We start from the raw sequence: 18,033 nt of genomic DNA on the forward strand, positions 1-18,033 counted from the left end.
TTCTCTTGGCACCTTGTCATATGCCTTTTCCAGATCGACAAAACTTAAATACAGATCTTTGTTATATTCCCATGCTTTCTCGACTATTTGTCGTAAAGTGAAGATCTGATCCTGACAGCCTCTATTTGGCCTGAATCCAGCTTGTTCTTCACCAAGCTTTTCTTCCACAATTCTTCTCAACCGTTTCTCAAGTATACTTGCATATATCTTGCCAGGAACACTCAGTAGGGAAATACCTCTGTAATTCTCACATGCAGTTTTATTTCCCTTTTTATATATGAGTACTATGAGAGCTCTACTCCAATCATTGGGAATTCGTCCCTCTGTCCAGGCTTTCTGAACTATGCAGTGCAGCCACTGTAAGACTCTTATACCACGATACTTCAGCATTTCTGGTCGAATATCATCTACTCCTGCTGCCTTTCCACATTTCAAGCCTTTGATGGCTTTTCTACTTCAAGTATGGATATGTATTCCTGACTGCATGCCTGGTCAGTGTTTTTTACCACTGTGCTGTCATCACTGCTTGTTTCATTTAGCAATTTTTCAAAGTAATTACTCCATACTTCAAGGATATCTTTTTCTCCCATTTTCATGTCACCTTTATCATCTCTAATTCCTTTTACAGCACTCTTTCCTCCATTCTTAAGCTTCTTCAACAATATCCAGAATATTTTGCCACCTTCTTGATATTTATTTTCTATATTCTTGCCAAAGTCCTCCTATGACTTTTGTTTAGCTAGTTTTACACAGTGTTTAGCATTCTTGCATTTGTCTCTATATTCTCTAAGAGCACAAGCTGACTTATTTGACAGGAACTTTTGGTATGCTTTCTTCTTTTCCTTCACTGCCTCTTTAACTTCCTGTGTCCACCAGGGAGCTCTGATTTTTTTATCCTTACAGACAACCTCACCACATGCCTCTCTGGCAGAATCAATCAATGTTTTCTTCAGAGTTTGCCACTGAATTTCCAAGGTTTGATTCCTGTTCTGAAACTCTTCCATTTTTTCTTCAATAATCTTTGTGTATTTTAGTCTACAATTCACATCTGAGAGCTGCTCAACTTTTATTCGCTTTAAAACTTTCTTACATGTTATTCTTTTCAATATGAAATTCAATTTTATCCTGCTCAAGACTAAATAGTGATCACTTCCAATTTCAAATCCTCTGTACACTCTGGTGTCCTGCACCAGGGAGAAAACATCACTATCAACAATAACATAGTCAATGAGACTTCTTATTCCTAGCCTCTTCTCTCCATGTGAATTTGTGCACATTTTTATGTTGGAACATGGTGTTAGTAATAACCAGTCCATGTCCTGAGCAGAAATTCAACAGATATTTGCCATTATTATTAGCTTTGCTCTTTTCTCCAAATTTTCCCAAAATATTTTTGTATGTCTGACAATCATTTCCTACTCTGCTATTTAGATCCCCAACAAGGACCAACTTTTCATTTTTCATTGTGTCAGGTGCTTTTTCTAAAGCCTCAAAAAATTCCTCCACTTCTACCTTAGTAGAACCTTCTGTGGGACCATAGGCACAAATAAGTCTCATTGTCCAGTTCCCCATTCTCATATTTGTCCACAATACTCTACTTGAGACTGACTGCCATTCAAGAAGATTAGCCTCGTATTTTGTGTTGAATACTATGGCTACTCCTTTTCCTTGATTGTCATTGCCTGAATATAACATTTTGTGTATATTATCTCACCAGTTTTGGTCTTTTTTGTTTCAGTCACCCCTATTATGTCGATCTGGTACTTATCTAATTCCTCAGCTAGCTCCATTTCTTTGCCATTCAGGCTTCTTACGTTGATAGTACCGATCTTTAACTCTGGTGATGTTGAGTTAGGGTTTGCTTTCAGATTTGTTCCAGTAGCTGACTTTTCGCTGTTCGCCCTGGTTCCCTGCGAAAACAACGGGGGCCTTGTTTAACTGGGCGACGCCCCAGCCAGCATGAAATTTTGTCATGTTGTATCATCATTCTATATTTTGGTTTAACCAATAAGAATACAATTTGGCCGGCTAAATCCCAAATTGCCAGCCCATCCTCGTCCGTTCAGTATCCAAGTAGATACCCAACAGGGTGCACCATGAGAAGGTGAGGATTGGACATTAGGTCAGAAGACCTGGTCGGTTCTCCGCATTCCTTTAAAGGCTATGTGGAGGTCTCCTCTCAGTTATACAGCTTTGACCCTTAAGCACCCCAAATTCTGAAGATAACTTACAGAAAGATATTTTAAATTTAAATGAAATAGCCCACGATTATGTAATGATAATATCAACAGAAAAATCAAAAATGATGGCCTTTAAAGGACAAGATCCAGCAAGAACTAAAATAGTAATAGATAACAAGATTTTAGAACATGTGAATTCATTTAATTACCTAGGATGTATAATTACATATGAAAATGAAAAAGATATAAACCTAAAAATTGCAAAATATTAAAAAAATAACAGGTGTAATTAACTCTATATTTAAACCTAACCTAGTTCAAAAACAATCCAGACTAAAAGTATACAATACATTAGCCTTACCAGTCCTATTGTATGGAAGTGAAATGTGGACAATAAAACAAAAAGAAAAACAAAGATTAATAACAGCTGAAATGAAGTTTATGAGAAAAACTGCAAAATATACCCTATTTGATCACAAAAGAAATGAAGAAATTATTAAAGAATTAACCCAGGAATCAGTAATAGAAAAAATCAAAAATATAAACATAAATGGATAGAACACATTGAAAGAATGAAAATAGAAAGATTATCGAAACAAGCCTTAAATTACAAACTATTAGGAAAAAGAAAACCAGGATGTCCTCTAAAGGGATTCAACGATGACTTCTAAGGCTGAACAGGCCACTCTAGGCCTAAATTCTTGAAAATCATGATGATGAGGAAAAGTGAACATGGCTCTGGTTTGAGGGAGATGCTACTATGGTGATAGGGGTAGCTGATATATTAGAAATGTTTAATGAATTTTCATCAGTGTATTTTATGTTAGGAGAAAGGAAATAATGCAGATTTCAACAATGGGACAAGATAGGAATCTGGAATTTTATCAACTTGAAGTGCTTGAGATATTAAGCAAGCTTAATGTTAATAATGATGCAGGAATTATTATTACACAGGCATCTACATGGAGTCTACAGACTCATTGATGGAGGTCTTAAAAACATCTAACCAAGCTCTAACCAATATTCATTCATTACTGTCTTCTTTGTTTTGAACTCATTCACCAGCAAAGCACCCAGATGCTGGCAACCTATTCCACTCATTGTACACTTTTTATGCAAAAATCCAGTCCTTGCACCCTTGTATACTCTTGCTCAATTTCCAGGAATTATGCTAATTTTTTCCCTATCCCAATAGTCATATACTGAAAAATTTCCTGTGTATCAATCCTATAAAAACTTTTAAGTAATTATGTCTCTATGAAATCTCTCCTTTTTTGCCTATCAAACAATTTCTGTAACCCACAAATCTTCAATTCATTCTTGTAAGAAGCATTCCACAGACTGCAACCATCTTGTTCACTTGTCTCTGGTTACATGTCACCTCCAGGAAGTGTAGATGACCAGATTTGTGCACAGGTCCAGTTTGGGATGGTACAACATGACAAAATTTCATGCCGGCTGGAGCGTCACCCGGTTAAACAAGGCCCCCGTTGTTTTCGCCAGGGAACCAGGGCGAACAGCGAAAAGTCAGCTACTGGAACAAATCTGAAAACACACCCCAACTCAACACCACCAGAGTTAAAGATCGGCTATCAACATAGGAAGCCTCAATGGCAAAGAAATGGAGCTAGCTGAGGAATTAGATAAGTACCAGATCAACATAATAGGGGTGACTGAAACAAAAAAGACAAAAACTGGTGAGATCTTTCTGAGCAATAAATAAAAAATGTTATATTCAGGCAATGACAATCAAGGAAAAGAAGGAGTAGCCATAGTATTTGACAGAAAATACAAGGCTAATCTTCTTGAATGGCAGTCAGTCTCAAGTAGAGTAATGTGGGCAAATATGAGAATGGGGAACTGGACAATGAGACTTATTTGTGCTTATGGTCCCACAGAAGGTTCTACTAAGGTAGAAGTGGAGGAATTTTTTCAGGCTTTAGAAAAAGCAACTGATGCAATGAAAAAGGAAAAGTTAGTCCTTGTTGGGGATCTAAATAGCAGAGTAGGAAATGAGTGTGAGACATACAAAAATATTTTGGGAAAATTTGGAGAAAAGAGCAAAGCTAATAATAATGGCAAATATCTGTTGGATTTCTGCTCAGGACATGGACTGGTTATTACCAACACCATGTTCCAACATAAAAACGTGCACAAATTAACATGGAGAGAAGAGGCAAGAAATAAGAAAAGTCTCATTGACTATGTTATTGTTTCTGCTTCAAGTATGGATGTGTATTCCTAACCAGGCATGCAGTCAGGAATATATATCCATACTTGAAGTAGAAAAAGCCATCAAAGGCTTAAAATGTGGAAAGGCAGCAGGAGTAGATGATATTCGACCAGAAATGCTGAAGTTTGGCGGTATAAAAGTTTTACAGTGGCTGCACTGCATAGTTCAGAAAGCCTGGACAGAGGGATGAATTCCCGATGATTGGAGTAGAGCTCTCATAGTACCCATATATAAAAAGGGAAATAAAACTGAATGTGAGAATTACAGAGGTATTTCTCTATTGAGCGTTCCTGGCAAGATCTATGCAAGTATACTTGAGAAACGATTGAGAAGTATTTTGGAAGAAAAGCTCGGTGAAGAACAAGCTGGATTCAGGCCAAATTGAGGCTGTCAGGATCAGATCTTCACTTTACGACAATTAGTCGAGAAAGCATGGGAATATAACAAAGATCTGTATTTAAGTTTTGTCGATTTAGAAAAGGCATATGACAAGGTGCCAAGAGAGAAGCTATTCAATACGCTGCAGTTATATGGTGTCGATGGGGCATTATATCAAGCAATACTTAGCCTTTATTTGAGTTGTAAGTCAGCAGTTAGAATTGAAGGAAGTACAGGAAGATGGTTTAATGTTAAATCTTGTGTGAGACAAGGATGTACATTATCCGCTCTGTTATTCATTATCTATATGGATCACATTATGAAGGAAAGTGGTATTAAACATGATATCAAAATTGGAGATGTTAATGTCAGCTCTTTGCTTTATGCAGATGATGTTATATTCTAAATAAATCCGCTTCAAGTCTGCAAGATTCTCTGACTAAATTGAATAGCTGTTGTAATAGATATGGTATGAAGGTTAGCAATAAAAAGACAAAGACAATGAAAATAGGCAGAATCATTGAAAATGTCAACTGTGTTGTGAATGGAGAACCTGTGGAACAAGTAAAACATTTCAGCTATTTAGGTCCGATTTTTACTGAAGATGGTAAATTAAATATAGAAATAGACAACAGAATCAGAAAAGCTGGTATGGTGGGAAGTCATTTGAATAAATTCATGTGGAATAAGAGAGAAATCAGTCGCAACACTAAATTAGCTGTATACAAGATAGTGTTCAAACCAGTTTTAACTTATGGATCTGAGAGCTGGGTCAGTAAAACCCTTGACCAAAGACTAGAGACTGCAGATATGAGAGTCCTCCTGAGAAAGATTAAGCGTGGACAGATGGCATCAATGGCAATATCATATTAAAAAGGAGGATATTAGGAAAGAACTTGACATTGTCAGCATCCAGGAATGCGTTAGCAGAGCTAATCTCAGGTGGTATGGTCACTTAAACAGAATGGGCGAGGAAAGATTAGCAAAACAAGTGTTCTCTGCCAGGTTGGCAGCAAAATGATCCAGAGGAAGACCAAGATATAGGTGGATTGATACGGTGCAAAGTGCCTTAGACGATAGAAATATAAGATCTGATAATGTTGGAGTCTTGACAAGTAATAGACTGATTTGGAGGAAAATTGTAGATAGGAAATTAATAATGATGTAATTTTTTTCATGTAGTACTATCATATCCTGTACACCCCTTGAGGGTACATGGCAGGAATTTGATGATGATAAAGAGGTATAATAACTTCTTCATTTCTGCTTGTCAGGGTGTTCTTCAGTAACCAGATAATTCTGTGAGCTGTTTTAGCTATTTTGCAATATGTCTTCTGGACTTCAAGTCTATCCACAAATACCCCTCAATTCCTAGCTTCATCAATTTTTAGAATATAGTTCTATCAGTATAGCACATAGCTGGTAATCTTTTCACCTCCAAATGCATAACCTTACACTTTGCTACATTAAATTGATTGCCATTCTTCTTTGCCCATACTGCATACATTGTCCTTATTATCTATTGCTCTACCTAGTTTTGCATCATCAGAAAATAACTGAATATTTCCCCTCAGATCATCTCCTATATCATTAATGTACAAATTAAATAATAGTGATCCAAGTACAGAGACCTGACACACTCCTTGTCACAGGCATTCAACAGGACTTTACTGCTGAAGAAACTACTTCAGCAGTAAAGAAAAAATTTACTGAAGAAAAAATTTAATGGTCACTGATGGTGAGATATCACCACCTTCATACCCCATTTGCTGCAATTGGCAATTTCACATGGAATCCTGTGAAGTGACTTTACAAAGTTCACTAGTATCACTGTGTAGCCATTACTTTTATCCACTTCAACTGTTGCTTTATTATAAAAAGTAAGTTAATGAATCGTGACCTATCCTTCACAAAACTATTCCACAACCATATAATATTCCCTATCCACCCATTCCTGGATTTTTTCCGTAATCAACTTCTCCAGTGTGTTGACTATCACTCCTAAGATGCTGATTAGTCAATAATTTGCTGCCTCAGTCTTGGAGCCTCCTTTATGCAATGGAACTATTTTCTTTTCTTTCCTTTCCTCTCTCTCATGGTGCCCACTGAGAGCTGAGACTTAACAAATCAAAGGCACTGTCAATTCCCTTAACATTCTCATAATATGTGAGCTGATATATCATCCAATTCCATTGCTGTATCCACTTCAGAGTTCTGTAATATTCTCTGCATCTCCAGTTGAACTGCCTCTATCATCAGCCCCTGCTATGCTTTTTCCTGCAATATATCCACTTGGATGATACACTCTTGCCTGGTGATCACGCAGTAATATAACTATTTTTGTTTCTTCATCCTCCCCCACCAATACCACCATTTATATTTGTCACAATTATTCTACTGTAATCATTCTTCCTTTTACTAGCCACATACTGAAAGAACCCTGGGATTATTTTTGGCTTGCACTGCTAATTTCCTAAAAAAAGAAAAGTTTGCAAAGGGAATTTAAAGAGGAAGGTGATCAGCAAGCACATGAGCAGTACAAATAAAAGGCCAGAAAGGTGACCAGTATGCTAAGCATACTGGTCACCTTTGCAAACTTTTCTCTTTTTGCAGCTCCTGCTTAATGATGCTACTTGTACATTTAACTCCTACTTCATTTAATCTTTTGACTCTAGGTATGCAGTCTTGTACCACTTCCTTCAAACATTCCTTTGCCATTTCCCATGCATCCTCTAACATCTAATCTTTGTAGTTTCCTATGCCATGTAACTGTTTCATGTTTCCTGAATTTGTCATAATTACCAGCTGTAATGCCACATACTCTAGCTTAACTGAAAATTCCAGATATTTAACTGCTTCCTGGGTCAGGGGTGTATCATCACCCACTAATTTGCAGTATTCTGGTTGCCTTGGTTATGGACAGATCATTGTAGATGGAATATCACCACAGCAATGTGCAACAGAAGTAATAGTGTTTGTTTGGCTGTTTACTGAATATATCTTAAAATAGAGAAGATTTCTGAATTGCAGCAGAAAAAAGTGCTATGTAGTGTGTGCGTGGGGGGGGGGGTTGAAGACAGTTGTGTTTAAGTATCAATCAGTTTATATTTCAGAGATAGTAGTGAAATTATTGGGAAGATTAATTAGAATGCAAAGCTAAATTAATGAAGATAGATAGGACTCAGAAGAGAGTAACAGTTTTTGATAGTGATCCTATCAGTATTCCCTTTTGCTCTGTATGTGTTGAGCACATACCAGTCAAATCGAGAATGCACACACCTAGTTACTGTGCATACAAAACTTTAACTTTCAGAATTTCTAATTTACAGTCAATAATTTTTGAAAGTACTATAAAGATGAATTATATGATAAATCATATTTGTCACTTATTTTATCTATTAATTTCACCAATGTCTTCGTTCCAACATTATTGTAAACCAGTCGAACTTAATACATTCTATTTACTGTCACTGATGTCAGCAAGTTGCAGAGGCATATTTGTTTACAGTGTCTTCTCAATAGATGATATATTCACTTGAACTCATGCAAACAGTGATGGATTTTTGTAGATTTAAGCAAATTAATTTAAAGCATGCAATTTTACAGGTTATAGCTAGATGTAAAAAAGGGTAACATTAATGTAATAAATATTACATTAGCAGTTTTAGTGCATTAAACATTCAAAATATCATTGTCGAATTAAAGTGGAAAAGAACTGCAAATCATTTAAATTTGTGTGGCTGGACAAATGTGTTGAAATAGCAATGCCACTGCAAAGACAAAACATGTACAGACTGCCTCATACATTTAATCTCAGACTGGAAAGTTGCATGCAAAATGCTTTTCATGTGCATTTGGGCTGGCAAAAATTAGAAGGAATATTGGATCCCATACATGAGTGCTAAAAGAACCTTATAACACATCAGTGCCATGTATGGAATGCAGGTGAGAGTTGGGAAAGAAAAAATTCATTGACATTTTTCTTGAAGAATTGGAGATTGTTGGGGAACACTTCATGAGAAGGCTGTTCTACAGATGGAAGAGATGGAATAAAATCATAAGAGAAGAAGCAAGTTCAGTGTGTTTGCAGTGGTACTGAAAAAGTGATGTTAAGCAGCACTTTCCACAGGAAAGTGGGGGGGGGGGAGAGATAGAGAGATTAGAAGAAGAAAGAGTCAGGGATGCCAGTGAGAGAAGGATAAATGAATCTGTTTGGTATTGAAACTCAATGATTAGGGAGTGCCAGAGGAGTGCTTGCCAGATACAGCAATAGAGGGATGAAAATGTAGGAGAGATGATAATAACGGTTGGTACAAATAACCTGAGAGGTAGCATGATTTGTGTGGCATGAGATTTAAGATTCATGTTAGGGAAAGAGCAGTAGAAATGTGTTTGAGGAAAGACAGTGAGCATGTTGTCCTGTATGATAATGCTGAGTGGAGGAGATGAGCAGTGATAACAAATGAGATGATAGCAAGAATGTGTAGGAAGAGAGGTCTGGAATATGCGGATGCATGGAGTACATTTGAGGATAGAAGAGCTGTATGCACGAGACAGATTACATTTGAATGCACAATGACAACTCAGGCATTTGTAGATACTGTTGTTTTCTGGGCAAGTGAGTGTGTCAGAGCAAGAGAACTAGAATTGCAAGGGTGGAATGTAGCAGGGAGAGCCTCACATGGGGATGGTGATTTGGAAATGAGAAGGTGTACACCATATTGCAGAACCAGGCAGAATATGAGGGGAGTACTAATGGCTATAAGAATACTACTGGCAATGCACTGGTTTCTCTGTATACAAAGGCTAAGAGCATTAGCAATAAAGAAAATGAGTTTGTGGCATTGATTGACTCGGTCTCTCCAAAGATTGTTGGTATCAATGAAACTTCATTAACTGAGGAGGATGTTTTTACAGGGATAGAAATCAAAGGGTATAGGATATTTTGGCAGGAGGATAGGGAAGGTAAACATTGTTTACTGTTCGAGATAAACCAGTGCATAAAGGTGGTGGTAGAATGGAGTTATCAAACTATAGGCCTATTTGTTATTTCAACTATAGTTAAGATTTTGGAGAAATTGGTAAGAACTCATACAGAATTGGGCAGATGAGAGCAATATTTTTCAAAATTTTTCAAATCCATGCAGAGCAGTCCATCATGAATTTGTTAAAGAGAGCCCTTGTTTTATAATCTGGTTACCTTTTACGATGGTCACAAGAGCAGTGAATGAGTGTAAGATGTATGCTATCTTTTTTATTTGGATTTTGCAAAGACATTTAGCAGGGTGCCACATCACAAGTTGGTTTTTATGTTGCAACATATGAGTTTGAATATCAGGTTAGTGGATTGGATTTGGTAACTAGCTTCAGATAGATATGAGAGAGTTTTATATATGGGGGTGGGGAACAGTATCAGTGAGTAGGAAAGTTACAAGTGTTGAAAGTTTTTCCCACTTGATTATATTCAGGGCTGTACTTGCACTTTCCTGAGGCAGGCCAGGCCTGAGATGTTAAAGTGCTCTGTGACTCCCTCTCATTGTTGGGGCACTTGAAGCGGCTCTAATTTTCAAGGTCCCCAGCTAGAGCTTCGTGCACTTGTGCATAAGTACAGCCCTGGTTATATTATAAATTAAAGATGAGAAGAAATTATATTCTTGGTATCATCCTTTATCCAAGTATAAACAAACAAAGTTTGCACATGAAGTAAATTCACAACTGAGCTACTTATAAAGGCTAGTGACTTCACATCAATTGCCTTAGTATCCCATAATGCAAAGCACATATCTTTACAGACATGTATAATGCTGTGCATTATGGGAAGGGCCACTACCCAGACCATTTTAACCTTTATTGAGGTCCCATCACTGGGAGCCAGACCCAGAAGTAATACCAAGGTTGAAGTAATGCAGAAGTCATATTTCCATATACAAGTAGTCAAAAGCTGTCACACCTTATTACTGAAATACTCTGGATTAGAGATGGATGTTGAAAGTTTTTCCTTTCAACTATAAATTAAAGATGCCAAAAAATTATATTATTGGTTTTATCCTTTATCCAAGCAAACAAAGTTTGTATGTGAAGTAACTTCAGGACTGGCTACTTGTACATAGAGGCTAATAACTTCACATCAATTGCCTTGCATTGCATTATGGGCAATTGATGTGAAGTGATTAGCCTCTATATATACAAGTAGCCCAGTCCTGAAGGTACTTTGCTTGCAAACTTTGTTTGCTTATGCTTGGATAAAGGATGAAACTAAGAATATAATTCCTTGGCATTTTTAATTTAGGTTACAAGTGGAGTTCCCGCAGGGTTCAGTGCTGGGACTATTACTATTCAATCTTTATGTCAGTGATATTGTCATAGGACTACAAGGAAATATTCAATGGTTTGCAGATTATGTGAAGCTCTTGGGAAGGTTATTACTAATAGTGCCAATGTTTTGTTTCTGCAAGCGGAATTGAATATGCTGGAAAGTTATGCAAATGAATGGGGAATGTTAGTTTAATACAACTAAATGTAAGGTTTTGAATGTTGGAATTCAGTGATGGGATGCTTCATACTCGCTTGGTGGAGTTATATTGGAAGAAGTGAGGAAGCAAAAGATAGGAATTTGAAGTTCAGATGACATATTGCAAATGTTATGAAGACATATCAGAGAATGCTGCAATATTGAGAAGGACATTGAACACGAGAGATGAAAGGGTGGTGGGAATCTAGATTTCTTCGGTCAGATCTGTTCATCAGAAGTTAAAGAGGATAGCTGTGGAGAAGGTGCAGAGACAGATAGATAGAGAAACAGATATCGAGATGTACGTTATTGATTATGAGGACAGACTGAGGGCCTGCAGACTGCAGAATTCAGTGGATATAATTGAGACATTTAAGCCATTGAAAAGTCATTATTCAAATTAATACTGAGGAGATTTTTCAAGGACAATTTTTCAAGGAGAAAGTTACAAAAGAAAGTAGTTAGTAAAAGGGTAAGAAGTAAGTTATTTGTATGGAAAGTGGTAGGAGCAATGAATGCATTGTATGAGAGTGTGGTGAAAGTGCAAATGGTGGATGAGTTTAAGGAGTAGTGCAATAAACTTTGTATAGACTAGCATTGGCCTCCAGCCAAGGCCATATTCATGGATGTGTGAGCTGTGTGGTGGCACAGGGTCCCTGCAAAGCGTAAAAAAATTGAAAAAAGAAAATTGATTAATTTTTTAAAATTATTATATAAATATATATTGTAATTATTATATAAAAAATATTATTATATAGAAAAATATATGCATATAATTTTACAACCAACTATTGTTGTTATTCTAAGCGAAATAAGATCATAGCGGTAGTATTTGAAACTACTCTAAGATATATAACAGTATCGTACAACATAGTGTTAAATAGGGAAAACTGCATTTTAAAACAGGTGTTTTTAATAATTTTAAAGAGTTTTTTTTATTTTAGTTTATGATTTTATGAACAAGTAAGTATATACATGTGCTGTCATGGCAATTTTTTTATGTGACATTACTTGCGAAACATCTTAAAAATATATTTTGTAAACTGGTTTTAGATTATCTGACATCAGAATTTTTCTTCAATAGCAGTTTCCAATCTATGTTAGATTTATTTATTTTCTAATATTATCTATTTTAGATATATTTTATTTATCAGGTAAGTAATTTTGTTTTAATTTATTAACTTATTTTATAATTAAATCTATCGTATTTAATTCTAGAGCATGACTAGTTGTAAGAGAGATTATTATGGAAGAAAATACCCAAGTGGGCATGAAAAACAAAAGCGAAAACAAGGGAAAAAAGCAGCTGAGGAATATCAAAGAAATTCACTGTTTAAATTTATGAAGTTGAACTCATATATTTGTTCAGATATATCAGTTGATAATGAGAGTTCTGAAATACTCGAAGGAAGCGGAGAACATGACGCATTTGGTCAAACAATGAGTATTGAAGATCCTAAAATTGAGACACCAGAGGAAGGTGAACTATTTACTATTGATGATCCAGCAACATGGCCCAAAATTGTGAATAATGCAACACTAACACAAATTGTACAACGTGGTCTGCCGTCTCCTCCGACTGAAAATGATTTTCCAAAAGATGGCAACAAGAGGTGTTTTTCCACAGCTCACTATGTTAGGACAATTGCAAATGGAGAGAAGCAAAACAGAAGATGGCTTGTATATTCAAACTCTTCCAACTCTATTTTTTGATTTTGTTGCAAATTATTTTCTTCTGATGATAATTTTTTGTCTAATAATGGCTTTTCTGACTGGCGACATACACAAATGAAATCCAGTGCACATGAAATGCATGTATTCATGGACACAAATGGAATGTAATTTAAAAAATCACAATACAATTGATCAGACAAATCAAAGTGTCATAAAATTTGAAGCAGAACGGTTAAGAAATGTTTTAAGATGATGAATAGTAATAGCAATTCTTTATTTATCCGAACATAATTTAGCTTTTAGAGTTAATTTTGATATGTTGTACACAGCCCATAATGGTAATTTTTTTGGAATCATAGAATTAATTGCAGAATTTGATCCACTTTTAAAAGATCATTTAATGTGATGTTCGGAAAAAAAAAATTATAGGTAAGAAACAAAATTCGTATCTATCACCCATTGTGAAAAATGAATTAATTGTTGATATGGGAACCGAAATTCAACAAAATATTGTAAACATGATATGACAGGCAAAGTACTATTCAATTCTCGATTGTACTCCTGATGTTAGTCATCAGGAGCAAATTTCAGTAACTTTTAGATTTTTACGTGTATTTGAAACAGATATTGAAATTTGTGAACACTTTTTGACATTTTTAACAACTAATGACACTACTGGTAAAGGTATATATGAAAATATAAAATCACTTTTGAATAAATTAAATCTTAAATTGTCAGATTGTAGAAGGCAAGGGTATGATAGCAGAGCGAATATGAAAGGAGTATATATAAATATAAATATATATAAATGAAAACGAAAAGGCATTTTATACTCCTTGCACCTGTCATAATTTAAATTTGATTTTAGAGGATGTCGCGAAATCATCAATTATAGCAATAAAATTTTTTAATGTTATACAAAAAAATATATACATATTTGCTGCCTCAACTTCACGTTGGGACATATTAAAGAAATTTGTTAAACAATTAACTCCAAAACCGTTATGTGATACAAGATGGGAATGTAGAATAGAATCAGTTAGAGCTGTACGTTTTCAAATTCCAGAATTTTTAAATGCTAAAAGAATTATTTAAAACTGCACCAGATAATACTATGAAAGTGGAAGTGGTTAATTTAGTAAGTAAAGTATTACAAAATGCAAAAATTCCCATAGATGTAGCAACTAAGCATATTAAAGAGTTAGTGCAGTACTTTGAATAGTAGAGAATATCAGGATTTGATAGTTGTTTTGAGATTGCTAAAGAACTGTCAAATCTATTAGAAATAGAAATTAAATTTAAAGAGAGTCGAGTACGTCGAAGAAAAATATCTTTTGATTATGAAACGCCTGATGAATCACACATAGGTGATAACAAAGATAATTTTAGGATAAATTTCTTTTTTGTAATTTTAGATACTGCTCTACAATCTGTCAAAAAAAGATTTGAATTGTATGAAATTCACCAAAAATCATTTAGATTTCTTTATGATATGAAATTAATAAGAAAAATGATAGAAAATGAATTAAAATTTTGCTGCAAACAGCTGTATCAAAAATTAAATACAGATATTGATGAATCTGAATTTTACAATGAATTAATTATTTTTAGAAATATTGTTCCAGATGATGCACCCATTAATATTTTAAAATTCATAATTGCAAATAATTTGTTGGATATTTATCCAAATATTACTACGACATTTAAAATATTATTGACCAGTCCAGTTACGGTCGCATCAGCAGAAAGGTCATTTTTCAAATTAAAATTAATAAAAACCTATTTGCAATCTTCTATGTCTCAAGAACGTTTGTCGTCCCTGGCAATAATATCTATAGAGCATGAAATTGCAAAAAATTTGAATTTTGATAGCGTTATAAATGATTTTATTGATAAGCGCGTTAGGTTAAATAAAATTTAATATATTAAGATTTCTTTTAAATCTTATAAGTTGTTATACATATATTTCATTCTTTATAGTAAAAATGGATATTTTTTTTCATATTTTTATATTATTATTTATGTTATTAAATAAATCATTGTTCTGGTGTATTTATATGATAATGTGTACTTACATAATAAAATAATATATCATGTACATACAAACACATTTATTTTTTAACGAATTTTTTCCCTTTACTTAAATTGATGCTAAAGAGCATACTTGTTTATTTATGTGCATAAATATTTTTATGCACATAAATTAATTTAATTAATTAATTAACAAGATATTCTTCCATTTAAAATTTCCATAATTGTTACTAACTTTCAGAGGCCCCGCTTTTCCATTTCGCACAGGGCCCCGCAAAATGTAGAAACGGCCCTACCTCCAGCAATGAGTCTTGTGACTATGGAAGTCAAGAAAATAATGATGATGATTGTTGCTTTCCCTCCCAACTTGTCACTGTCACCTTGCAACATACTAATCACGTTTTCTACTACACTGTTATCTTTCACTCTCCTCAGTAACTTCATGATATCCATCTTTATATTTTCCTTAAGATACAGTACACACACACAACACAATACACAGGGCTCGACAAAATATGCAAAATCCTACTCGCCACATAAAAAATGTACTCACTCAATATCCTGTTATTTTGATGACATGTCTCAATAAGTCAATAGGAGTTCTACAAACTGATCAGTAGTGTTGCATTGGTGTTTTTTAAAGTTATTTTTCTTAATTAAAAATTTATTTTGTCCAGTCTGCAGCTATTTGCCAACTGGCAAAATCTACAGGCAAGTCTATTTGTCAAACCCTGTGTGTGTGTGGGGGGGGTATTCAACATATACAATTATATATGCAACAGTGTACATACAGTATACCTTATATACAATATTGAATGCTTAAAATGAAGTAAAAATACTATTTTTTTTTTTTTTTCAAAAAACTAATTAAACTACACATGCATGTTTATAAAGTTTTTGCTAATCTCATAATGATTATCAAATCCAGAAACTATATAAAATAGAAAATGAACATTAATTTTTTAATACACTTTTTTGATTATGATGATTGCCAATAAAGGAGATTTCATTGTTTTTGCTAGTATATATTTTTCCCATTTAGCTATGAAATTTTTTATAATATTTGTTTTTGTCATCTATAATGCCAGATAAAACAGATATTCCTTTTATTAATTAGTTGCTAATTAGATATACAACAGTTTTTTTTTTATTGTTCTTGTACATATTTTTTATATAACAGTAAATGCTGGAAAGGTTTATAGATTAATATATGATCATATTAGCAAAACTGTATTAGAAGTAACCCTCAAAAGAGAAATTTAATTGCAATTTAGAGTGTAATATATTTTTAACTAGAATTAAATAGAACCATTATGTCAATCTTGTTTCACATTGATGAAAGATTTTATTTTTTTAGGGTCCAAGAGGACTTCCTGGCATTCCAGGACTTCCAGGAGCAAAAGGACATAGGGTAATAGTTTATTTTCATACAGATAGAGTACTGATAGTTGGAAATATAGCTGGCCCTTGAACAATGTGGGGTACTGACCCCTCCCCTCTTGCATTTGTTTGAAAATCCACGTATCCACGTATAACTTTTGACTCCCCAAAAAACTTAACTACTAATAGCCTGCTACTGTTGACTGGAAGCCTTACTGATAACATAAACGGTTGATTAACACATTTTGTATGGTATACAGTGCTGTAACTAGCTTTTAATGGGCCCTGTGCAAGATTTTATTCCCCCCCCCATTATTTTTGGAATTAAAAAAAACAACAGAAATAGACATTCTCTAATGTTTTAGATTAAAGTTAAAATTTTATAGCACCGATAAGAAAAATCATTACTTATACAATTCCTATTTAATAGTTGTTTCTTATTGGTTGGGTAATTTTTAACTTTAATCAAAAATGTTATGGAATTGGATCCCATAGTGGCAAACTTTAAAATTTGAAAATGAAAATATACTGATTATTTTTTTGGTGCTCTGTGCCTGTGCACCTTTGCACCTGCCTAGTTACAGCACTGATGGTATGTATGTATTATATACTCTTATAACCTTTCTTAAAATAAAGTAAGTTAGAGAAAAGAAAATATTATTACAAAAAATCATAAAGAAGTAAAAATACATTTACAATACTGTACTGTATTTATTGATACTATAAGTTTACATTGTCTTTTTACAAGATGAATTGTATGTCTGTCAATACCTAAATCAGTATTGTCTTATATGATAAAAAATACTGTAGATGTTATACATGTTACTAACACTAGACATCAAAATTGAAACGATAATGTGAAAAATCAATTGTATTTATTTACAGGTATAACAATTCATGCATTGATAACGAAGAAGCAGCAATATGATTGCTTTATAGTAGGCTTGTGCAATCAATTCGATTGCTTTGCAGTAGCCTAGCCTATACACTAATGAATGAATCATTATTTTTTTTAATTTTTTTTTTATTTTATGCTGATTAATTTAATAAATTAACTAATTAAAACAGTTAATTTTATGAATTTATGATTTAATACAATTATGTAATAAATTATGATTTATGATAAATACAAATAAATACAGGGGTGCTTAAGAGTCAAAGCTGTACAACTCAGAGAAGACCTCCACATAGCCTTTAAAGGAATGCAGAGAACCGACAGAGCTTCTGACCTAATGTCCAATCCTCACCTTCTCAAGGTGCACCCTGTTGGGTATCTACTTGGATACTGAACGAACGAGGATGGGCTGGCAACTTGGGATTTAACCGACCAAATTGTAATCTTATTGGTTAAACCAAAATAAAAAATGATGGTACAACATGACAAAATTTCATGCCGGCTGGAGCGTCACCCGGTTAAACAAGGTCCCCATTGTTTTTGACAGGGAACCAGGGCGAACAGCAAAAAGTCGGCTACTGGAACAAATCTGAAAACAAACCCCAACTCAACATCACCAGAGTTAAAGATCGGTACTCTCAACGTAAGAAGCCTGAATGGCAAAGAAATGGAGCTAGCTGAAGAATTAGATAAGTACCAGATCGACATAATAGGGGTGACTGAAACAAAAAAGACAAAAACTGGTGAGATC

At 34.3% G+C, this 18,033-nt stretch overlaps 1 protein-coding gene across 1 annotated transcript in view; it reads left to right on the forward strand.

Annotated features, from left to right (window-relative positions):
• The window catches only part of LOC150098992 (uncharacterized), a 700,419-nt gene that overhangs the window by 164,688 nt on the left and 517,698 nt on the right, over positions 1-18,033 (forward strand). Inside the window, exon 12 of the mRNA XM_090405788.1 lies at positions 16,365-16,418. Coding sequence (XP_090261914.1) covers positions 16,365-16,418 — 54 coding nt within the window. The remainder of the gene's footprint in view (positions 1-16,364; positions 16,419-18,033) is intronic.

The sequence above is a fragment of the Typopeltis vanoorti genome, chromosome 15 (assembly GCF_054136105.1).
Source record: "Typopeltis vanoorti isolate ZY-2024b chromosome 15, IOZ_Tvanoo_1.0, whole genome shotgun sequence".
NCBI lineage: Eukaryota > Metazoa > Arthropoda > Arachnida > Uropygi > Thelyphonidae > Typopeltis > Typopeltis vanoorti.